The sequence below is a fragment of the Lonchura striata genome, chromosome 7 (assembly GCF_050655825.1).
Source record: "Lonchura striata isolate lonStrDom1 chromosome 7, ASM5065582v1, whole genome shotgun sequence".
In the NCBI taxonomy this organism is placed as follows: Eukaryota; Metazoa; Chordata; class Aves; order Passeriformes; family Estrildidae; genus Lonchura; species Lonchura striata.
In genome coordinates this window covers 14,839,986-14,864,802 of record NC_140709.1, presented here as the reverse complement: position 1 = coordinate 14,864,802, position 24,817 = coordinate 14,839,986, and the positions used below count along the sequence as shown (strand labels likewise).

Genomic DNA, 24,817 nt, shown 5'->3' with positions numbered 1-24,817 from the left:
AGATTCAGGTAGTAATAAATAAAGCCTCTGGAAAAAACTCTTGGTAGAAAGAAAAGAAAAAACCACCCAACCAAGCTTAGTAATATTGTTTTCTTTTTTGAAGAACAAGGGGTAAGAACAGGAGGAATTTGATCTTTACTGCTGAGTCCACATGGGGTAGAAAGGCAGTAAAACAAGGAACACCTGAGAGGTGCAAAGAAAGCCTTAAACTGGAAATTTTGGAGAAGAAGGAGTTAATGCTTTTAAGCAACCATCCGTCCTCTTAGCATAGATAAGGGTGCATTCTAGTGGCAAAATCCATGCAATGCAGCTGCACAGATGACTGATCTAAAAAGAAACCTGGGGAATATGAAGCTTTGGAGGAGTGTGTGCCTGTGTGGAAGGGGGGTTGACTCGAATCGCACATAAACCTCACTCGGAGTTAGCTGATCCCTTTGAATTTCTCACTGCCCTGGTAGATGCCCCCGTGCTTGAGCTTCTGAGCAGACTCCCACCCTTGGTTCTGCTCACGCCCCTGCTCCAGGTGTAACCCCTGAGCACAGCTGCGGGGGCTGCACACCCCGGTTTTGGAAATTCCCTCCCCTACGCTTCCAGATTCCTTGCTCCTAGAGATGAATGAGAAGTAAGGGAGGCAAGTGAGAAGGACCAGGGCCGGGAGAACTGTAACCCTGAGGAATGCAGCGGTGGAACAAAAGACAACAAACCCCAAGCTACCCAGGACATGGGATGAGCACTGCAAAGTGCTTTTTTTTTTTTTTTTTTTTTTTCCCTCTCCCTTTATTTTCCCTCCCCATTTTGTGCAGGGCAAGAGGCAGAAGAATGAGCTAAAACGTGCAAATTGGACTTCACATGGCAAAATTCCCCTTCTTTTCTGGCATGCCCTAAGCAACAGCGAACTTTTCCAAAGAGGAATCTAACACAGTGCTTACAAGCAGCCCAGCCCTCCCTCTGCTCACTGTCCGGCCGTGTTAACCCTTGCTGTTTAGGGGTGTCAGGGGCGCACCCCGGCACAAGGCAAAGCCTCGCTGCGGTTTTAAACCTCGCCCAGGGGCAGAGGGAACAGGAGAGGAGGCAGGGCACCCTGCACACACAAAGGCTCCTTCCTGGGCCCGGGCGGGCGACAGTCGCTGCCTGGCAGGCACCCAGCCATCTCTGCTGCGCTCACCTTTGGAGCGCTCGGGTGCTGCGAGGGCTCCCCGGGCACCAGGCGGGGTCCGCACCCCTCCAGCACAGGGTACAGCACGTAAGATCAAGCCCTGCTAACTCAATCTTCCACCTCCTCCCCAAACTCAGAGCCCTGACCTCTCCCATCCAGACTGCCTGCAGCCCAGGCTGCCCTGCAACCCAACGGCAACCAATTTGCTTTTTTTTTTTTTTTTTTTTTTTTTTTTTTTTTTTTTTCTTAAACCGTGAAGATCTGAACTTTCCCCCCACCCCCCCTTTTCCAGTCCTCGGCTTCCCCTTCCCCCTCCTCCTCCCCTTGTCTCTCCTCATAATATTATCCTTGATCACTGCCCGGGGTTTGAAGCCCAGAAGTCAGGAGCTGCGCACCCCACCCCCACGGCCCGAGCGCGCACTGATAGGGCCCTCGCTGCTGGCACCTAGTCAAGCTGAGGTGTCATTGGGATCTCAAATTGCAGCGAGGGGCTGGCAGGCAGCCAGAGGCAGTCTATTTAAAAGACAGCCTGTTCTGCAGTATTCAGTCTCTTTAGAAACTTCTCCAGGGGAAAAGTGTTGGGAGATCTACAAAGTGGATTTTTTTTTTCCTTTTTTTTTTCCTTTCCCCCTGATTTTTTACCGCTCCTCTGCCGACTTTGCAACAAAACACTCCAACTTTGCAGAAAACTTTTTTTTTTTTTTTACTCTTTTGGTCTTTCTTTTTTTCTTTGCAAATCTTGGAAGAGGAAAGCGGGAGAGTTGAACAGAGCCGATCGAAACACAACTTTGCTTCATACCAAGCTTCCCAGCAGCTCGCTGCGTCGGGAGAGACTTTTCCTCCTGCAGAAGAAGAGGGAGGGGAGGGGAGCTTTGCATCCCCTCTTCCTTCTCCTGCGTTTTCTTTTTTTTTTTTTTTTTTTTTTTTTCCTTCTCCTCTTGATTGCTTTGATGCATTATTAGCAGGACGCTGGTTTTCAAGGAACTTTGCTCCCTTCCCAACCTGCCTCCTCCCAGCCCTTTGGGAAGAGTGTGTGTGTGCGCGTGAGTGAGCGAGTGTGTGAAATCGCCGTCCCACCTCCCCAAACACCCCTGCTCCCCCACGCCTCCCCCTGCAACCTGTAGGCTGTGCAACCCCTGCAGGCTTCGCTCCCTTTCCCCCCTCCTTCCCTCCCTCTTTTTTGCCCTCCCGCGGATCGCGGTGCGAATTCCCCTTTTCGAGGCGAGAAAAAGCTGAAAGGAGAGACGGGGTGGGGGGAGAAAAAGACAAGAAAAGGAAATCTAGACGTCCCCCCTCTCCCAACGCCAAAAGAAAAGCAGGAGGGTCTCGCACCCCGAGAATAACCCCAGAGTGGGGCGCCTGCAAGCAGGGGCTGCGCTTTCCTTTTTGAATTTTATTTTCTAAAATTCTTTAATTTTTTTTATTTAATTTTTTTTTTCTTTTTTTTTTTTTTTTGCCCCCGAAGGGGCAAGCGGAAAGGCAGCGCCGCCCGCTCCCGGCAGCCCCCCGCGCCCCGTCCCGCAGCATCCCCGCCGCGATGCTGCTGCGGCTCCTGGTGCTGCTGGGCGCCTGCCCGGGGCTGTCGCGGTGCCTGGGCTCCTTCGTGCAGTGCGAGCCCTGCGATGCCAAGGCGCTGTCGCTCTGCCCGCCGCCGCCGCTGGGCTGCGAGCTGGTGAAGGAGCCGGGCTGCGGCTGCTGCCTCACCTGCGCCCTGCCCGCCGGGCAGCCCTGCGGCGTCTACACCGAGCGCTGCGCCCGCGGGCTGCGCTGCCTCCCGCGCCAGGGCGAGGAGAAGCCGCTGCACGCCCTGCTGCACGGCACCGCCGTCTGCCTCAGCGAGAAGAGCTACCGCGAGCAAGCCAAGGCCGGTGAGTGACCCCGATCCTCCATCCGCAGCTCTCCCGGATGCTTATCCGCCTTGCCGGCTCCTTTTCCATCTTTCCGCCTGCTTTTTCCACCCCACCGCCAGCTCCCGGCTGCGTTTTCCCTCGTTCCGGGTGCTCTTCCATGACCCTCCGCTTGCTTTTCCGTCTTTCCGGCTCCCTTTCCATCTTTCCGCTTGCTTTTCTGCTCCCTCCCACTGGCTGCTCTTCCCTGCCCCCGCCACTGCTTTCCCATCCCGCCGGCTGCTTTTCCATCTTCCCAGGTGGTGTTCCGTGCCCCCACTTATTTTGCCGCCTTCCCGGCTACTTTTCCATCTTTCCGCCCGGTTTTCCATCCCCCCTCCCCCCTTCCCCCGCCGTGTGCTTTTTCGCCTTCCCAGCTCCTCCATTCCCCTGCACCACCACCAGCTGCTTTTCCATCTTGGTGGCTACTTTTCTGCCTTTCTGCCTGACTTTTCTCTTTCTCTCACACACACACCTTCCATCTTTCTAGCTGTTTCGCCATTCTCTCTCCTCCCCACACCCTCCATGAGCAAATTTTCCAAGCCGCCACTTGCTTTTCCATCTTTTCTATCTGCTTCTCCACCACCACCACTTCTCTGGCTGCTCTTTCACCCTCCTATTGCTTTTCCACCTTTCCAGCTACTTTCACATCTTTCTAGATGTTCTTACACCCACACCCACAGCTGCTTTTCCATCTTTGTCGGTACTTTTCCATCATCCTAACTGTTCTTCCATGCCCCCCACCACTTTCCCATCCTTCTTTGCATCTGTGCTCTGGTCAAACCTCCTGTTGCATCATCTCACAGCCTCCCCCCACCCTGCCTTCCATCATCACCTCTAGATTGTCCATCTCCAGTGAAAGGGTTTTCTTTCCACACTACCCAGATGCACCCTTTTAGTCACAACTGCATCCCAGTCCTCTCCCAATTGCATCCTTTACATCTTTCCTGCATCTCTGTCTTCAGCCTTCTCCCTGACCACTTTCTATCACCATATCCTCTACGTTGCTCTGGGGCCCGAACTGATCTCTGCAGATTGAAGTACAGAGGAGAGCAGGGTATCTCCTTCCAACCAGCAGCTTGTTCCCAAAGTCCCCAGCCCCCCCAGGTTTGTTGCTCTGCCTCACACTTCCTCCTTGGAATCACTACAGCCCGCTCTTTCTGTCTGCCAGCTGCTGGACATCTTTGTTGGGCTTTAGCTCAGGGAGATGAAGAGAGCAGGTGCATTAGGGACAGGATATGCTTTTGCAAAAACTAATGGTGGCGTTGCTAATAATGGGCAAGAACAGGTTAAAAGCAAGCATGAAGGTGAGCATGGCATCACCAGTGCAAGGCCAAGCTTCTGAAATGTTTGTACTCGCACGTGACAAAAACATGAAAGAAAGCTCCTTCATTTTGACACACATTTCACTCCCATTTTTTGATCCTGTCTTCATGTGAGGACAGATTCCCTATATTCCTCCAAATACTGGAGGTATTTCTGCCATGGTGTGAAGGGGAGGTAGGGAGGGTGTCTGTATGTCCAGGGGACCACTTGGCAAAAAAAAAAAAAAAAAAAAAAAAAAAAATCCAACCAGAAACCCTCACTTTCTTTGGTCCATGAAACAGTCGTTTCTACTTGTTAGCAAGTGTCTGCTTATACCCATGCAACGGGAATCCATTTCTCCTTTCTAGCACCTAATAAATTGTGATGCTTTTATTATTTTTCCCCTTTGCTGCTTGCAGGCAGTGGTTGCGTTGCTACGCACCATCCTTCAGAGCAAAACCAAATTCTGCGTGTAATAACTTCCCCTCTCCCTCGAATGACATCAGATGTCCAAACTCCCTTTAATCAGCCAGAAACAGCAAAGCTGAGCTTGGTTTTTTGAAGGGCAGCTGTAAGGGATGAGGGTTGGGAGCCGACCTGCACAGGGAGCAGAGGGTGAGGCCAGGAGCCACGTTCCTGCTGTGGAGGCCAGGAAGCTGGGCAGCACCCACTGTCAGCAGAGACAGGCCAAGTATCCCGGAGTGCGTCATCCTGGTGTTTATTTACTCTGCACGTGTGTGTGCGTGGCCAGGGGCAGGCAGTGTGCTTGGGAAGGGAAAGCCATGCAGCTGAAACCCCTCAGGAGAGCAGGGCCCCTCCCTGCTGAGGGTGCCCCGTACAGACACCCTGAAAAAGCTTTGGTGCTTGGCTCCCAGCATGAATATCCTTCCGTTTCACCTGCCTCACACTTCTCGAGGAAACTGGTCCTTTAGCAGGTGCTTTGTGTGAGAACTTTAGCCAGGTCCCTTGCAATTCTGCTGGTTTTCATTTTCTTGGGATGGGGAGCACCCATTGAATGAACAAGGAGAGGGACAGGACACAGTGGCAGGTTTGTCGTGCAAACCAACCCCCTGGCACTACCTGCACTTCCAGTTTGGACTCCCCAAGTGCCGCAGGGGCCTCTTTTCAACAGGTTTTGTTCGCAGACAGCAGATGAGCCTGGATTGGGAAGGCTGCTGCAAGAAGCCACAGCAGACCAGCAGGCTCCTCTTGAGATTTATGCAATTGCAAATAGAAATAAAAAATAAATCAGGAATTCCTGAGGATGGGAGAGGGGGGAAAAAAAGTCACTTGGCATTCGATTGGTAGTGTGTGAGAACAAAATATATTTTCATAGGCATGTTTCTAAGCAACAGGGCAAGAAAAGAAATTAAGTTTGACTTGAACTTTCTGGCCTCTGCCAGTTTGGCCAGCAGCACAGGGACCGTGCACTGGGGAAGCTGGCCTGGCCCTCCCATCTATCAATGACCAAAATTGGCCCTGAGCTGCGAACCACTGAGAAAAAATCAGCACTCTGCAAAATAAACTATGTGACAGTGGTGAGGACTAGATGAAATTGCATTTCTATCTATTTCTGCCCTTGTGCTGGCCAAGTTTAAAATTGCAGATGCTTTCCTCCTTATGGACAAGGTAGAAATGCAATCATTGAGCAGCACTGCACGAGCCAGAGCCTAGGAGGCCAGGCTTAGCTCTCCTGTAGAGCAGATGTCTTTCCTGGGGACAAGATGCTTGCAGGTACCATGCCTCAGTTTCCTCATATGCTGGGCAGTGGTACTGAGGAATGCTGGAGGTAATGAGCTGAATGTCCTTCTGGTTTGTTCAGAAGTCTGAAATGAAAGCAAGTGTGGGATTAAAGAGCCTTAGTAGGACTTGTTTTAAGTAGAGGGATATGTAGGTACTGACAGGATGGTCCCTGTAGTCCTTCCTCCCACAACAGTCAGACACTGTCCTTTACTGAAAGCCAAACATCACGTCTGCAATTCACTGTTCCTGGTAAAAAAAAAAAAAAAAAAAAAAAAAAAAACCAAAAAAAAAAACATGAATGAGCTTCATTTATGGCACAGGCTGCAGGATTCTGGGTTTTCTCTGTTTTGTTTAGGTTTCCTTTGAAATATACCATGTCTTTCCATTTTTCTCCCCTGTGCTCCTGCCAGACTTCCTCCTGCTGAGACAGCAAGGTCAGGCTGAGCACCAGGGAGCGGAGGGCACAGATTGGAGCCTGCTGCCCTAAAAATGCTCATGGAAAAACAAAGGTTGTCAAATATTTCCTTCTCTCTCATTCCTGCTCTCTTTCTAGAAAGCGAGCAAGACTTGGCAAGTTTCCTTATGAAACCGTGAGCCAATGATAACCAGGAGGGGAAAGGGGGGGGTTGAAGAATTAGCCCTAAGAAAATCATCTTTGCAGCGTCAGCTGAAAGGTGGAGGAGGAGTGCTGCCGAGCCCACATTTCCTGCAGCTTGTGTTTGGTGCTGTCCTTTGTTGCTCCCCAATATATTTTCCCCCACCCCATTCCCCCTTCCCCTAGCTGCCTGCTCTGCCCGGGCTGAGCAGGGGGGATGTGGCGAGGCAGGTGGGCAGCGTCGGGTGAGGGTGAGGGCAGCGGTCATGGGAGCAGCGCGCTCCGCTCGGGATGCGCTGCCTTGTGCACAGGTCACTGCGAGGGACCCGGCTGTGCGAGCCGCAGGTCCATCGTGCAAACAGCTCCGAGCTGTCAAGGTGAAAGCTAGTATCAACAGGCCTGCAAAACCTCAGACACAAAACAGGAAAATCTCCATTTTTCTTTTGATCTGGAGTTTCAATAACAATATTTAAAAAAAAAAAAAAAAGTGAAATCCATCAGGTGCCAGCAAGAGAGCTGGGTTTCTGCGGTGTGTGTGTGTACGGGGGAGGAAGGGATGGGGTGGTTCAAACAGGAAAGGAGGGGCTTTGGCTGGAAGGATTTTTCGGCAGCCTGGTTTCTAAGGAAGGAGAGAGAATATTAAGTAGTTGATCCAAATGAAATTCCTGCCGAGTGCCAGCAGAGTTCACCGGAGAAAAGACGTGGCTCTGTGCGTGCGTGCGTGCATGAGTGATAGAGCTGGCCCCGAGCTTCCACACAGCCCTGGACCCACTCCAGGTCAGTGCAGGGAGCCCCTCCAGAGCTTGCACCACCACAGCGGAGAGCGGGGGCTGGTCTCACACGGGAGCCTCCGCAAACTTGAGGGATGCTGGAGGAGGCCATTGTGCCTCCTTGTGTCATACTTCAGCAGCAGCCTGAGCCCAGATGATCGTCGCGGCTTTGGCACGTCAGTGACTTGAGCACAGTCATGTGCGACTGGAAGCGTTTGCTTGACTGCGGGGTGTCCCCTCAGGCTTGACAAAAGCGGGTAGGAAAGACCGGGTACCTTCCGTGCCAGCTTCAAGGCATCCCCCAGTGTCCTGTGTGGCTTAGTTCGTCACACGTGTCAGGGCAGAGGGGAGGAAGAGGAGGAGCGGCGGCGCGGTCTCTGCCGCCCGCAGCGCGGTCTCTGCCTCCTCCTAACGACGGCGGGCGGCTCTGCGCGCCCCGGGCGGGCCGGGAGCGGCGCCGGCAGCTCTGCAGCAGCGCTTCCCAAAACTCCGTGCGAGCTGAAAATCCTGGGAGCAGCCCGGGCCGGTGGCGGGAGCCTCAGCCCCTCCGGGCTTTGCCGGCCTCCTCTCAGCTGGGTGAGCCGCTAAGAGCAGTTGTAGCTGTTTCCCTGTGTAACTCACACACAGGGCGGATAAAAACGCCAATGGTGCAGCAAATCCTGCCCTGCCCCCCCCCCCCCCCTTTTTTTTTTTTAACAACCCAAGTACTTAATAATGCAAATTCAAGGCCAGGCATAAGTGGAGAATTTGGCTGGAACACACCTGTCCCTCGATGTGGGCTGCAGAGCAGCAGGATTAATATGCACAGGGAAGATATGCGTGTGAGCATATGCACACACGTACCCGTGTTCACACGCCCACACACGCCTGCATAAACATTTAATGTGTGCAAGCACACACACGGAGCATTCTTGTCTCTGGAGGCAGAATGGTTTCCAGGCAGCACACACAAACCTCTCTTAGATGCAGGGGTTCTGGTTATGACTGGCACATCGTATTTTGCCATGAAGATCAGATGCTGGCATACAGATCAGCCCACCCTGTCCTCCCACTGAGGGCTCAGAAATGAGATGCACCAGGTGAGCATATCAAACAATGGCAGGTGAGGAAGGAGATAGATGCAAGATCTATCCTCCTCTCAGCCAGCTGTGTGGATCCAAACTCACCCCCTCTGTTTGGAAGTGGCTTGTGTTTTCTGGCTAGATTAAGATAATACACTGAGAGATTTCTTGAGGGCAAATTTTCCCATGTCAAACAAGCAAATTCTTCACAGTGAAGGTGTGAGTTGTGACTTGCAAAGTACAGCAAATCCACCTGCCAGGGCAGTGGTCCCTGGTGTCATAGGTGGAAGGAGATGGTGCCAGGGGCACTGAGGTCTCTGGGATCCTGCAAACTGCTCCATGCCCAGGCAGCAACAGCTGGCCTTCAGGAAGGTGTGAAAGAGGAACTGAATTGGGAAAAGATGGCACATGTGCTGAAATGTAGCAGCGGAGGGCTGGAGAAACAGCCTCCAGCACTGAGCAGAGGAAGCTACAGGATCCAAAGAATGATGCACGCAGAGGTCAGAGATGATCCAAAGATCATCTTTAGCCTGTGTGAACTCACTGGCAGTCAGCCTGATAACCACCTAGTTGTTTAAAAGGAGGCTTTTTACAGGGAAAAAGTAGTTATTATCTGTTTATCATTAGCACAGGAATAGCCAAAAGTATGAGGAGGCTCTGCTGGTGAGAAGGAGAGGGATACCTGACCTCCCCCCTCCCATGCTGGAATCCCCTAAGACCTGGCCCACTGCATCCAGTGAGCATGAGCCTCCAACACTGGGTCTCCAGTAGGGCAAGGACACAGAGTGGGGCAACAGTTGTGCCAGCACTCCTGGATGCTGGGGCTGCCCATTTAAGTTGGACACAGTTCATGATTCATGCCTCAGGTCATCCTGGAAGGGTCTTGTCATGTCTGGTGACATCCCCCATCCCCTTACCACTCAACCCCCACAAGATGCTGTGATCCTTCAGCTGTGTAGCAAGGCAACTCTCAGCAAGATGTTGTTTTTGAGGTGGTTCTTTGATGTTAGTGATCTGAGAAGACCCCTTAGTGTTCATGTCAATCCAATGCTTGAAGTTAATCTCAGCATAATGTGTTTGCAGAAATCTGGGACTCTTGGTGATTTGCTGTGAGCAAATTTGCTCTCAAGGAATCCATTTCTCAGCATGTTTTGGTAAGTTTTCTGTCTATGATGTTTCCAGGACAAGTGTGAGAGAGAGACTCTGGTCAACAGATTAAACTTTGAGGAAGGCATGTTAAATTTATCCCTGTAAAGTCAGTAGGCATTTCTTGTGTGCACGTGCACAATGCCTTGCTCTCACTATTGCCCTTGTTCTCCAGACCCCTCTGATATTCCCATCATTTTTCATTGTTACTCCACCCTGGTGGAACTGTCTCTTCCATGCAGAATGTGGGAATGGGGGGGTCAGTATCTCCCACAGCAAACTGGCACACTGTTCCCTGTTAGCCAGGCAGATCTTGATCCTGAAGGATGCTGAGCACCTTTCCTCTAGGGCCAAAGAATCAAAGGCTTTTGGGCACCTCTCCCCTCAGTGGGAACCCCCTGCCTCAGTCCTCGAAGGACTGTGGGGCCAAAGCTCTGGTAGAGTTGGAGAGCTCTTTGCAGCTTTGAGCCTGGAGGGCTGTTGTTGCAGTTTGGTTTGTTTGCTTGTTGGATGGACACAGCTGGCTTGATGATGGAGATAATTCTTATGTTGATGGAGATGACTTGTCTGGTTGCTATTTAAGGGCAAGAAAGTAATCCTGACAGATACTTAGGGAAATGATTGCCTAGCTAAACAGAAGAAGGAATGTTTCTTAAAGGTAACTTCGGGGGCAAAGTTGGCTAATAATCATAATTCTTCTTTGTAGAAAAACAGTAGAAATATTTTATTCTTCCAAATACAGATGGGATTCATCAGAGGACAATTAAATCAACAGAGCCATTTATTATTCATGCTTAAGAAATCAGATGGTATGTGTTAGACTAATGATGAAAATCTGTAATTAAAAAAGCCAGTGAAAACTATGGAACCTGGCTTTCACTTCCTAATTTAAAGGACATGCTGGAAAAGAAGAAAAGTTTTACTAGGGAAGAATTGCCTTGTACCTGTCCTATACCTGTCCAACAGTCAATTATGCTGCTGCCGCAGCTACATATGTCTTAAGATATTATTACATATCTTAAGATATTTTTTCTAAATACAAAATGACACATAGTCATTGCTCTTACTTGTGTGTCCTTCTTTCCTGATGAAAGAGTAGATGTGGGTGAAATTTTACTGCATCATTTCATAACCATTTCAGTGGCCAGTTATTTGATTCTGTAAAAGTAGCAGTGGCCTGAGGTTGCAGGAGAAACAACAAAGTGCAACAAAGATTTTATCATTCCAGAAAGGCTTTCGATCTGTGGCAAGGAGTGATCAGTTGTCTTGCATGGAATTTCAGACCCCAAAATGGAGGTCTATACCCTTTTGTCCATCAAGAGACCCATGGGGAGGGGATTTTTTAACATTCAAAAGCATCTTTGCATTGTGTTGGACCAAAAGAAATTGCTAATGTAGGCAGTGGTACAGGGTGGAAAATGGCTGAGAGGCAAGAGTCATCCATTAGGATAAAGCTTGGGCAAATTTCTCCTTATCAGTATTGTCTGAGTGTGAATGTCAAGCTTCTGGTATTTTTTTGTGGTCCTACTTAGCTAGATTGAGAGATTAAATAATATCCAGGCCTACTGCAGGCAAAGGCTTTCTGAGAGAAGGAGCCATTAAGAAAGGAGTCCCGAGGGCAGAGGTTGGAAATTTCATCCCTCAGAGGTGGTAACAGTCAGGATGGGCAGTGCATGTGATGATGTGTCATCTGGTGCTGAGACAGAGATGAGCAATGGATGAGCTCACACAGCTTTTCCATCTGGTTTAAGGCAAAACTGAAAGTGAGGCTGAAGGCCTAGCAGTTAATCTGTGTTAGGCTGGAATTTGCAATCACAGCTGCAAACCTGAAATACTTTTGGTGTTGTAACAGTTCTTGTCCAGGCTCTCACACAGGTGCATCTCTACGCTCCACCTTGATGGGCCTTTTCCTGTCTCTTTGTGGTGAGCAAGCTGGCAGCACCTGCTTTAAAGTACACATTTCTTGATGTCTCATGTATATTGATACCACTTGTCACCTGAGTTTTAAAGATAAGCCCCACGGAGTCCAGGAGGGCAAATTACTTATTCCTTCTCCCTAGTTACACTTCCACTGCTGATGTTGAGTGACCTGCATCCAAAAAGTCCCCCTGCCTGCTTCTTTTTCATGCAGTAATGACAGTTGATGGACACATCACACCTCCTTCATTTCTGTGTGCACAGGAAGACTTTTTCCAAGTCATCTCGGGTGGTCAGATGATCAAACAACCTTTTGTTTTCATTCAGAAAACCTTAAGGCATGTGTGTTCTCATCTTTTTGTCACAAATAAGCCCCATGGAGAAACTGCTGGTGAACAATTCAGTGACGCCTTGCAGGAGCTAAACCAGAGTTTCCTCACCCTTCATTAGGCAGAGATTGTCAGTGCAGTCTCTTCTGAGTTCTTCTTTTTTAACCTTTTCTGCTTTTAGTTTCTTGGCAGCTTGGTATGGGTTTTGCCTCCTTTATTGCAACCAATGAAATCTGCTGCTCAGGTGGATTTATTGAAAAAGATGCGGGACTAAGAAAGGCTGAATTACTTCATCCTTTCCAGGAAGGAAGAATATGTCTTGGTCACTCTGATATTGAAAGATGATTTATTTAGATTTCTGTGGGTCATAATTCAGATCTCAGCTTCTTCTGCAGTTTCAACATATGGAATGGTGAACATCTGCAGTCTCCAGATGAGGTGAAGGAAATATGTCTTATCTTCCTATCATCAGTGCATCAGCAACAAGAGCTTCTTGATATAAATCTACTCCTCCAATACTTCCTTCCCCTCCACTTGCCAGTTCAGTTCTCTGGAAGATAACTTTGTTCAGGAAATGTCAGGCTGATATAAGCAGCTATCTAGCAACAGAGTGTCTGCAGTTTTGCAAGATGGTGCACATCAGCATGATTTAATTGAAATGGATGGACATGTGCTCATCATCTTACTGGAGGGTGAAACTCTGGAAAGTTTCCCAGTTCTTTTATTGGTTAGACATTTTGGGTTCTCTCTTGGACAAAAATCATTGTCATGAGAACCCAGAGTCTCTGGCTATGGTGTCTGCTGGCTCAGACCGTCACCTGGTCTTGGTGTGTCCTGTATGTGCATTGCAAACTCCCACACCTGCATGGAGAACTGATTGTAAACAGATTTGGGAAGTCCTTGGAAAGAGACAAAGACAACACCTGTTCAGCCACTGTCTTTATTGTTACATCTCAAGGCAGCATCAGTCCAGCCCACCAGCTGGTGCCCCAGCTTGGCTCTTCAAGCACAGCATGGGTGCTTGGAGACTGCTGAACTAACAACTAGCAGTGAGTAGGGAAGGAGCTTCCATCATGAAGCTCCCCATATCCAAACCTGCTTTTCTCCTTGCTCTACAGAGTTACTCTCAGAGAGTTTTATTTTGTGACTGCAGTAAGGAAGGGCAGCTCAGGAAAGTACCACGTGGCAGATAGCAACACAGATCCTTCCTTAAGCTTCCAGTTCCCATAGCTGTAGCTCTCCCACATCCATGGCATTTTTTGGCACTGCAAAGTCATGCTGACCCAGAGATCCATTCCTACAGATAGGTCCTGCACTTCCAGAGCAGACCAAAACATGAGCTGGTTCCCTTGAGAGCTCCTTTCCCACATGATGAGCTGCATTTCTCCCCCATCCAGCTCTATTTGAGGACACAGAGGTCATCAGGATGATGATCTCCCTTTCCCATGAATCCTGTGTGAACCTGGGGGCAGCCCAAGCACCTGATATTCACGCTCTGCAGGTGAGCCCTGGCTGATACAGCAGAATCTGCATCCACAGGTTTCTGCTGAGGAGACATTAATCACATGAGAAAGAGCTGGTCTTCCAGGCTAGTTCAGCAAAGCCCAAACAATTACTACTTAAAAAAAAAAAAAAGGCCACGGAATAGCACATCCCTCTGCCATCAGTACCTTTTTTCTGAGGCTCTTCAGGTATTCTTGAGCTATTCCCAAGCATCCTCCTGGCTTTTGGCTTAATGAAATGGAAATAAGTCCTGGCCTTCCAAGCCAACTCTCTGAATGCTTTTCCATTTCTTCTCTGAGCTTGGCCTTACTGTTTCATATCCTTCCCTTAAAAGGTGTCTCAGTGGAACAAGGGAGTGAGGTCTCATCAACTTCCACCATGTTGTCACAGGGGTATAAGATACTGGAATATCCTGGAGCCCCTCTTCCAAAAGCTTGTGTGGCTTTTGAGCCATGGACTGATTGGATTCTGATCAGCTGTCTTTGGTAGGTGTCTGGGTGTGGTGGGGCAGAGTGGGTGTTTTTGGGAGCACTTCACAGTGCTTTGAATGCTAAAGACTTCCTTCCACACTCTGCAAATCACAAAAGTGTTTTGCTGCATTGGCAGCTGTTGAAGTTCCTAATTCCCAGGGAAGGAAAGAGGGTCTGTGTTTTCTTACTGCTGCTTCTGTGTCTATAAAACAGCTTAGCCCATGGGAACTACATCACAGGCTTCAAGGGGACCAAGACTGAAGAGGTGGTGGGAGTTACCTTTCTTAACTTCAGACCTTTGGAGGTCTAAGTGTGATCACTGGAGTCACAGGAGAGGTGACTGGACTTTTGTTCCACCCTAAAATCATAACCCAAGCCAAATGATGAGGCTGGTCACAATTTGGAGGGAGCAGCATCTCTGCAATGACTTACACATGGAGTTTGGCCATCCAGAACACCTCGGTGTTAGCATTCGGGTGTTATGTGACATAGATTTAAGTGTCTGTTGCACATTGCTGAGACTTGTGGGAGGTGGGGTGGCAGTCCCAGCAGGGCTGATGTTATTCTGTCCTTCTTGGTGTGTGGTGTCTCCTCTGAGACTCTCATCACCTGCAAGCATTACCAGCATGCTCCCTCACCAGTCCCTGCCAGACGGACTGCACCGGCTTGATGCCAAGACCCCACCAAAGCACAAAAGTTCGTTCAAAGTCCAAGACACATTGCAGCTGGCTCTCCAGCAGACAACACCCTGGCCAGTGGAGGAACTGGCTGGAGCCTCCATCCTCAGCCCTGGCTGCTCCGCCTCCAGTGGGTGCCAGATGGCCTCGGGCTGGGCGGCTGCCTGAGCTCACTGCCTGACCTCAGCAGGGCGGGGGTCTCAGCAGTGACCCCAGGCCAGGCACAGCGCCTGGGCCACTGACCACCCCAGCAGGGCTGGGGGCTGGTCACCACCGCGCTGGGGGCCGTGCCTGGGACAGGAATGTAAGCGAGCTGTTCTTCATTAGGCGGGTGAAAGCTCCTGGGCTGCTGCCTGGGCTGAGTCTGGTGGCCTCTGGGGAGCTCAGGAATGCTTTTGCTCAGTTGTACTCTCCAGCTGCCAAAGGGTGCAAGATGAGATGACTCTCCTCTCTGCATCCCTTCCCTGCCTGCATCTTGAGAATGCAAACACAGTGGCTGTCTCTGTGTGCTGACCAGGAAAAAGGAATTTTTATTTTCCCATCATGGTCACAGGTGCAAGTCCACGTCAGGGACAAATTTGCCTGCCAGTAACAGGAAGTTTTGGTGTTGGTCAAGCATGTCCCCTCCTCCAGAGTGGCAAAAAATGGGAAGGGCAGCTGGGGAAAATACTCAGGATTTTTTTCAGCCAGGTACCTAAGAATGGAATTCTGTATAAGCCCCATATGCAATGAGCACCTATGAACAGAGATGGCTGAGTTTGGGGCAGAGGAAGGACTGGACAAATTCTCAAGTTTACTCTCTCCATGATCGACATTTGTGTTGTTCCTGTGCTAGAGATTTAACTGAGATCCCCATTAAGTCTTTCTCCAACACCTTCCTGCTTAAGTGGTGTATTATGTTAGTGCCTATGCTGTAAATAATAATGATCATTATAATAATCAAGAGGGCTGTTTAGCAGGATTGCTCTGTGGTTGTGCATGTACTTCTTCGGTGCATGTGGCTTTTGGGGGTGGTGTTGAACAGGACAGCAAGTCCTCTAGCAGTGGGCTGTGGCTGTAACAAGCATGGTTCATTAGGAGCAGCAGTCAATAGATCCTTTCTGCCAGAAACCAATGAAAATGTGTCACAAAAATTTGAGCCTCCCAGCCATTTGGAAAAAGTTTTGTGTTGCACTCTGTAGTGTCAGCGGGCAGGGATGCAGTGTTTCCACTCCACTCCCCCATGTGAGTGCACCCACCACCTTATTGGGACCTCACATAAGTCCAAAGCATCTGAAGCCCAGGAGCACCAGGCTGGGTTTTGATGCAGGGCAGAATGATGTGTAGTCTGCTCTGGGTGGTATCTCAAGGACAGCAGGCAGCCAGACAGGAGCAATTTGTGGCTTCCTAGAAACGGTGCTTGGTATTTTGCTACTCCCCTTCCCTTCTGCAGGGAACGGTTGGAAATGGTTCCTGTTAGGGAGTTTCCTCTGGCTAGCCTGGAGTGGGGAGAAGACACTATGCCTCAGCCCAGGGCATAGAACAGCCCATGCTCTGCTGTGGGTATTTTCTGCATCCCAGGGCACATCAACAGCACAGTCCTTTTGGGCTGGCCTGGGGCAAGAGCCTTTCCAGATTCTTGCCCCTCTTTCCATGGGCAACAGTGGGTCAGAGTAAACATGAAGCCGTGGAGTGGCTCTGAGTTGAGTTCAGTCTCCTGCCTTGGCTGTAGGGTCAACATCCCTTTGAGGTGGCTACAGCTCCAAGCTAGCCAGGCATCTTCAGCTTGGCTAGCAATGTCATTCTTTTGTGTCATTTCTCTGTGTGAATAAGCTTGGGACCTTTAGCGGGAGGTGATCCCCTCCTGAGTTGTGGGGAGAAAGAATGGAGCTGTGTAAGCCACCCACCTCCTGCTTCCCACTGTCCTTCACCTGGGGACACCTTCCTGCCCATGCCCTAAGCCCACAGGGATGCAGAGTGCTTTGCCCATGCCTCGTGTCCCCAGGCAGGCAGCTCTGCCTCTGCAGGTGCCACCAGGCTGGCAGGCAGAAGGGAGTAGGCGAGAAGGGGCCGTGTGGCAGGCCAGAACCTGGCAGCGAGGGAGGAGGAACTCCAGCCTGAACTCCTTCCTGAGTCTTCAACACAAGTAGGGCTCATTTGGGGGGACTGGGTGTTTCTCCTGCCAGCATCTCCTGCCAGCATCTCCTCAGGCATGGAGGCACAGCGGTGCCAAATGCTGCCTGCCATGAGCCAGCCTGGGGGCAGGCAGAAGGTAATGAATGAGCTCTGGAGATGCTGATGTGTCTGGTCTAGTGGCAGTGGGGAGCTGCAGGCTGAGGTGGATGGGCCAGCCAGGAAGAGAAGGGAGGGGCTGCATGGGTGCTGCATGCCCCAGCTCTGCCTTTCCCTCTCCTCTTGGCACTGGGAACGCCCCTTACCAGCTGCCCAGAGCTTGTCAGGAGCTTCTGTCAGAGACCTCTGCCCTTCAGTTTGCCAAAATTGGCTTGTCAGAAGAAGGGGTTGCATCAGCCTTGTTGTTGAAGGAAATTAGGCTATTAAAAAACAGAAGAGGATGGAGGAAGATGAAGCATTCAAGGCATCCATGGAGTTATCACTGGAATATAAAGACCCAAAACTGCTGAGTCACAGATGGAGTCCCATCACTTCTAACTCTTGTTGTATGACATTCCAAGCATATGTTCCCACTTGAGGGGGAATATGTGCATGCCAGAGAGAGTGAAGGGGTTCAGTTCCCAGTGCTTTTTCAGCCCTTCATAAAGCACCAGACTTGGGCTGGGGTCTGGGCAGCTTTTAGTGCACATCAGTTATCTGCAAGAGCACGGGGCTCCGGCTGCTCCCATCTATCCTTGCTGAAAGGGCTCCACATTAGTCTCCAGGTCACTGTGGCTTGCTGCAGCTTGCAGGGAGAGGAGGGATAAGGTGCTTGCAAGAGGGTAAAGCTGCTGACCATGTGAGCAGTCAGAGCTGCTGCAGACACCCATTGCATGGTGAGTTCTGGGGACTGGACACCCTGTACTGTTTTTCTGACTGACCTGTATCCTCTGTTTGTTACATGTTTTTATTAGTTCGGATTGCCCTAAGAAGCTGTGCCTCACTTATTTGTACTTGCGGAGGTAATGGGCTGTGACTCTCCTGTGTTACTGGGGGGTTGCCAGCACCAATGTGAAACTTCCCTTTATTGCTGTGGGGCAGCCCAGGGAGATACTCTGGCAGCACTTTCTCCAGCCCTGGACCTGGGTGCCAGAAGGGATTCCTGGGACAGAACACAATGTGTTTCACTGCCATAAGAAGGGCATAGTCACTTCAGATGCCTCTGTTCTTCTTTCAGACCTTCAGTTTTTAGACTATCTTTTGAGGCAAAGGATGCACTTCACCTTGTATTGTTTCATACTCTGGGAAGTAATTTCCAGTTTACTCAGTTTCTTCTCTATCCCCTGTTATCCTCTTAGAGTAGATGTATGCAGGCAGTTGAATCCTGCAGCAAGGAATAAAACCCCAAGTATATGAGCATCATGGGGCAAAATGGCAAAATTATCCCATCCTGGGGAGACACATGAGTCCTGGGCGTGGTGCAGGGGATTGTTTATGTTCTCTTGGCAGTTAGGAGGGTGTAGAGCTGGGGGTGCTCATCCAGTGCTGTTCTTGTGGAAAGAGACAAAACTAAGGGCCACTTTAATAAATAAGTGACCATTAGAATCTTTCAGGTTTTTTTCTGGGAGAATGCAATGTTGCTTTGGCAAGGAGGTATAGGAGACTTGTACCTGTGGTTGCCTGGGCACCCAGTGACCTGGTGATGCTCGGTCACCTCCAAACCCCCCAGCAGAGGTGTGTGTGACAGTCTGGCACTGCCATCTGCCACTAATCATCTCGTCCATCCCCCCCACTGGGCATCCTCAGGCATCCCTGGGCAGCAGTAGCATCCTCTTCACCTTTCTCCCTCCTGGTGCTGCATCTGGGCTCCAGGAAGCAGTCAATCAGCAGAAAGAATCCTGTTTGCCTTGTTGTGGGTGTATATCTGCTTTTATTTTAATCCTGAGCCTTTTTCCCTCCTGTAGGAGGGGATGATCTGGGTTCACTGGCATAGAAATTGCCAAGAGATGCTGTTCAGGGACAGATTTCAGCTACTCTGATGCTTTCCTTCTGCTGCAGTTACGGCCACTTGCTGGTCCCAGCACAGACTTGTCATCAACACCAGATGTCTGGGGACCCAGGGGTCAGGAGACTGCGAACCTCAGGACCTTTAAACTATATTCAAATTTAGTCGAGAAATAACCCTTTTTCACTCTGGTGGTTGTACTAAATGTCACAAGTCATCTAAGTTTAGACTGTCACCAGCTTGCTCCTATATATAACTGCTCAGGGCTCCTGACTGCATCCTGCCAGCAGAGGTTGTGCTGGGGGGGTCTACAGGAAGATGGGTGCCATGGACAGAACCTAAGCACGGTCCCCTTTTGCTGTCAGTACCATCAGTGGCAGTCAGGCAGCATTACTTGGTTGTGTCACACTTGGCTTTGCTGGCTGCTTGGTGTGTGTCAGCAGATGGGAGCTGATTTGATCCCCTGAGTGGGTCTGCAGGCTGAGGACTGGAGATCCCAGCACTTGTCAGCCACATCTTTGGTATCACTGTGAAATGTCTGCCCAGCCACATGGTGGCTGTGCTGTGTGATTGACCTTGGCTTTGGAATTGTATCATCTTCAAGCATTCCTGGCTTGTGCTCTTGCCTTCTCAAGGCAGGGTGAAGTATGAACTCGTCACTTAATCCTCTCAGCATGGATAAACAGGGGCTTCTCTGCCTCATTTATGTGTCCTGGCCCTTCCTGGAAGTAGGATGACCCTCATACTGGTCTTTTTCCACAAAAACAATGATGGCCCTTGTATGTAGAAATGCATCCTAGACCTCTGGCTCCTCCTTGCTCTCTAGACACCTTCCTGTCCTGAGCTCAGAGGTCATGCAAAAACCTTGTGAAGTCCCACACAGTGGGATAAAGCCAAGGCTGTAGGCAGCAGCTGGGAAAGGGATTCCTTTGGTTATTTGTTTTCATCCTGCCTGGTGCAGAGATCCCCTCTGGGGTTGGGCAGGAGGGACTCTGTGCAAAAGCAAGCCCCACTCATCTCACAGACACATGACAGTCTGGTACCCCATCCTTTGCAGAACGGGAGTCCCGGGAGCACGAGGAGCCAACCACGTCGGAGATGACAGAGGAGACCTACCCGCCCAAGGCCTACCGGCCCAAGCACGGGCGCCTCTCGGAGCTCAAGGCTGAGGCCCTGAAGAAGGACCGGCGGAAGAAGCTGACCCTGGCAAAGTTCGTGGGCATGGCAGAGAACACGGCTCACCCTCGTGTGGTCATCCCCGAGCTCCGGCAGGAGTTTGAGCTGGTGGGTGCCTTCACCTTCCCTCCGTGAGGCTCCCATGGGAAGGTGACTGCGGAGGGCTTTTACCCCTGGGAAATGGGTCCTAATCGGGGGGGACCTGAGGGCTTTTGCAGCTGGAAGGTTCTGTGAGGTGCTCCCCTTCTGACATTGGATCTCCCTGCGTGCAGGGCCCGTGCCGCAGGCACATGGAGGCGTCCCTGCAGGAGCTGAAGAGTAGCCAGCGGATGGTCCCCCGCGCCGTCCACCTCCCCAACTGTGACCGCAAGGGCTTCTACAAGAGGAAGCAGGTAAGATGTTCCTCACCCAGGAAGGCTTTTCTCTGCCGCTGCCCTGGGTGGGAAGGATGGAGGGTTTTCCTTTGCTGGGTTAGTCTGGGTGTTGCTGCAAGCATCTCCAGACACAGTTGGTGGTGGGTGGCCTTGCTGATGGCTCCAAGTGCCTTGTGGCCTGAAGCAAGCATCCTGGAGGAGCTGGTGAGGGAGGGGGAGAAGTCAGAGTACCCTGGGCTGGGGTAGCAGCAGGGACAGGGATGGGATGTGCTGAAAGCAGAGAGCAGGACGCAAATCCTATCGTGGGAATTGCATGTGAAGGGGCTAAGGCCTGGTCCCCAGGGAGGGAGCTACACAGTGTCTGATGGCTAGCTCTGACCTCTGCCCTTGGGTGTCTCCCCAGTGCAAGCCCTCCCGGGGCCGGAAGCGTGGGTTGTGTTGGTGTGTGGACAAGTATGGCATGAAGCTGCCGGGGACTGACTTCCTGAGCGGAGACCTGCAGTGCCACGCGTTCGACAGCAGCAATGTGGAGTGAAGCCACCTCCCCTCCCTCCGCCCCATCACTATCTATCCAGACTCCCTTCCACCCTCCCCTCCGCACCTCCCCACGCCCCGGGACTCCGATTCCTTTCATCTCATGTAAGACGAAAAAAGAAAGGAAAAGATAAAAGAGAAAGGAAGAAAAACGAAAAAAACAGAAAGGGAAAGAAAGAAAGAATGGAGAGAAGTAAGGAAAGGAAAAGTAAAAAGAGAGAAAAAGAAAAAAGAGAAAAGAGAAAAGAAAATTTAAAAAGAGAAGAAAAGAGAAAAGAAGAGAAAAGTAAGAAGAGAAAAGGAAAAAAAGAGAAGAGAGAAAAATAAACCCTGAAGAAACTGAGGACTCGGAATCTACAACAGCCTTTTGACAACAAGGACTCAGCAAGGAAAGGATAGAGCCAGAGACAAACCAGCCATGGCCGCTCTGCCGTCCTGCACCTCTCCCCAGTGCTGCCTGCACCCCTCTGCCACAAGCAGAGGTCACCCCGATGTAGGAAGCTCTCCAAGTTGCTGATTTTCCAGTACGGGTTTTGGGCAGGTTCATTTTTATTTTTATATTTCTTTCATGTTAGCTAGTTGATTTCTGAAGGGTCTTGAGAGAAAATCTTGTGGCCACCAGCGCTCCCCTTGCAGTCCTCCAGAGTGTCCTCCCCATGTTGCTGGGACTCAGTTAAGTTGATTTCCATCTCAAATGACTGCCCCAATCCAGGCAGATTTCAGCAAGGGAGGAGATGTGGGACTGTTCACTTTGTGTCTGGAGATAAGCTGGGAAGGGAAACACAGATCCTGCAACAGCACAAATACCCCCAGAAAGTATCTGTGGACTTGAAAATAAAATCATCACAAAAGGAAATACAGTCTTCCCTGTCCAGTTCATCTTGACTGGAAGGTCAGAAATTTTCTTGGACAAGCAGGCCTCTGACCTTTGCCCATCCAGGTGTGAAAGTGTTCGTTACCTGCATGCACCTGTGTGTGCATTGATATGGCTTTCCCTCCTTGCAACACTTCACCTTGAAATCTGGAGGTTTCAATGTAATATGCAATTGGGGGATACGCTGCCCCTCCCAAAAACAAATAATAACCTGTTGGATTAAGCACAGAAGCAGAGTTATGGAGGAGCATCGGTGCCTGTGGAATCAGGGCCTCATCAACACTGAGGACTGCATCACTGTTCAGACTGAAGTATCCCTACATGGGGACGGGAATCAGGGCCAAAACTCTTCACCACCCCCATTGCCACCACAAAGATGACCAACTATGGAGATTTTTTTTTTTTTTCACACAGCCAAAAATATGGTTTGCTCCAGGGGGAAAAGAACCCCAAACCTCCACTTTGTTTCATCTTGGTTTTTTGTTAAGGCTGGTTGATAGCTTTCCCCGTGGGTAGGAAAATGCCATCCTTTTGCATTGAGGATACTGCTCATGTTGCTACGGCTGATTGCCACCACCCTGCAGTAATATCCTGTGATGGGCCCTTGCCTTTAACCTGGGACCCAGCTCCTCGTTGAGTGACAGCAGCCACTGCACCATGGAGACCCACTGCCTTGGGCATGCTGGGACAGCCCTCGGCTGCCTTCCTAACTCATTTGTTGTTTTTAACATTTGCATTTGATTTTGGGACTCTCGCCTCCTGCTTATCCCTGACAAGGGTCTCCACGATGTTGGTGCTGGGGGAGATCCTGCAGCAAACGGAAGGAAAGAAAGGAAAAGGAGCTGTGGGGTCTGGGTGCTGTGGTGGGGAAGTGCACCCGCTGCAATCCACATCCTACTGCCACGGCTGGAAGTGGCAACCTAGCACTGGCCAAAGGACACAGCTGATCTCAGGTGGAAGGTTCCTGAACCCCATATCTCTGAGCTTCCTGGACCTGGGCAGAGAAAAATGGAGGTCCACAGCACTTATGGGGCCCCACCTGTGGGGATGGGACAAAGGGGTTCTCGTGAAGGCTTCTCGCCATCACAGGTTGGGAGCCCTCATAGCCTCTCGTGAGATGACAATACTCCCCTGAGCATCCCATGGGCTGCCCACCAGGACGTTACCCTGATGGAGGGCAGGACTGGCCACCTGTGGTAATTTCCCTCCAAGTGACAGTGGGGGCGAGTTTTGCCTATGGACTTCCACAGAGACCCTGTTTCGTCCTGGGGACAAAGCATCTTCCCATGCTGAAAAGAAGGAAGGTACTACCAATGTAGATGTACCCCCAAAAAACCTGTTGGAGTGGGGTAACTCCATGTTGTTGGAAGGGAGCATGGTGGGGGCTGACAGAGGGACCCTTCCATGCTCTGCAGGGCTGATGGAGCAGGGTTGGCTTAACCAGAGTGGTGGGTTAATGTTGGGATGCAAGTGAAGTGAAGAATGGGGTGAAGACAGCAGGAGGAGGAGGAGCTTGTGCTAACCCCAAGGGCCACTGGACACCATTGTTGACACTGTCCGCTTGCTGATCCCTGTGCAAAACCTCCTGACTGTCGTAGGCCAGTACCACCTTTCCCAGGACACTTCCTTCCTCCTCTCTTCCTCTTTCTTGCTTTTTTTTAAAATTTTTGTTTGTTTGTTTGTTTTGTTGTTTAATTTCCCAAAACTTGAAAGCCTTTGGCTGCAGAGAAAGGAGACGCCCCTGGGGTGGGATGGGAAGGGCATCATGGATGGACCTTGCCTTTTGGCAAGGCTGTTTTTGCAGGGTGAGGGTTAGCTCACAGGGCCCCACAGTGGTGTCACAATGTGTGGCCCTGGGAGCCCAGAGTACCAAAATCCATCCCACACAGCCTCCCTCACCCCTGCACACCCCATGCTGGGATGTTGCCTGTCCTGTCCCCATGAACCTGGGGGAAGGATGATGGACATTTGGGGTTTACCACCCTCACCCCCCAGATCACCTCAGCTCCCAGGATGGGGCACCAGTGACCCCCCCCAGCTGCCCACTCCCTTAAGGATCCCCAGCAGGACGAGGCTGTTTACAAGCTGCACTAATATTTAGGACTGGGGTTGGAGCCTGGTTGGGCTGGGAATGAGGGTGGCTTCAGGAGGGCTTGGTCACCCTCTGGGGTGGCAGTGATGAGGTGCTCCCATTCTCAGCACCCAGCAGCACCCCTCTGCATTTATGATGAGAGAACCAGAAGGGGCAGATTTGGAAGCTGGGGAGGGTTGAGGGACACCAGGAGATGCTGGCAATTTGTGCATCAGGGGGTCGTGAGGCTCAGGGGTCTCTGGCTACGGTATTTGTGCCAAGCCCACATTGGTATCCAGGACGTGAGCTGGGAAGGAGAGGACAAGGATGGCTCAGGACAGCCCTTCCACCACATCTGCCCAGGGAGCGGCGCTCAGTGGCTGGGCTACCCCTTGTCTGTACTGCAGTGGACTTTGAAAACCACTAGTACAAGAGCATTTTGCACTATTTCTCCGCTCTCTCCCCCCGTCCCCTTTTCTCCGCCTTCCCCATGAAAATTCTTTGCTGTTGGTTTAGTTTTCTTTTTTTTATTTTGTTTTGTTGACATTGTTGATTTTTTTCCCCCCAAATGGAGTGTTGTTTATTTAAAGAACAGTCAGTTCACCTTGCTTCCAGACCGCTGTCCTGGCCCTGGCTAGGAGCCCTGCCTGCTGTGGCCCCCTCCCCAGCCCCACCAGCCGCCGCCACTGCCACTGGACAGACGTCACCACGCACGTTACCCACTGTTGTAACACAGTTGTTAAAACACACCAGATTCCGAGTTTCCTGCCTGGTTTTTATCTTTAAGCAATACTCACTACACATTTTACGGTAGCTTTTTATAGCTTTACATACATACGGTAGCTCTGTTGTTTCGTTTTGGTTTTGTTGTTTTGTTTTTTTTTTTTCCAGTAAACAAGAAATACTCATAATCTTACTGGTGGGAAAAATAAAAGCAGTTTGTGAAAAACTGACAATGGAAGAAGAGCTTAATGCTCTGTTTAGCATTTTGTACTTAAAAAAAAAAATCTCACATTTTATTAAAAAGTGAAGATTGCTGTATACTATTTATTCAACTTATAATTTATGTTACTCTTTGATCTTTGTCTTTTCTCATGACAAAGCATTTATTTAATAAAGTTATGCATTCAGTTA

At 50.4% G+C, this 24,817-nt stretch overlaps 1 protein-coding gene across 1 annotated transcript; it reads left to right on the top strand.

The window, feature by feature from the left end:
- The first annotated feature begins 1,660 nt into the window (after nucleotides 1-1,660).
- IGFBP5 (insulin like growth factor binding protein 5) lies at nucleotides 1,661-24,817 on the top strand. The gene is made up of 4 exons (XM_021526188.4): nucleotides 1,661-3,024; nucleotides 19,712-19,938; nucleotides 20,103-20,222; nucleotides 20,608-24,817. Exons 1-4 carry the CDS (start codon nucleotides 2,694-2,696, stop codon nucleotides 20,737-20,739), a joined length of 810 nt encoding a protein of 269 aa, XP_021381863.1. The 5' UTR covers nucleotides 1,661-2,693; the 3' UTR covers nucleotides 20,740-24,817.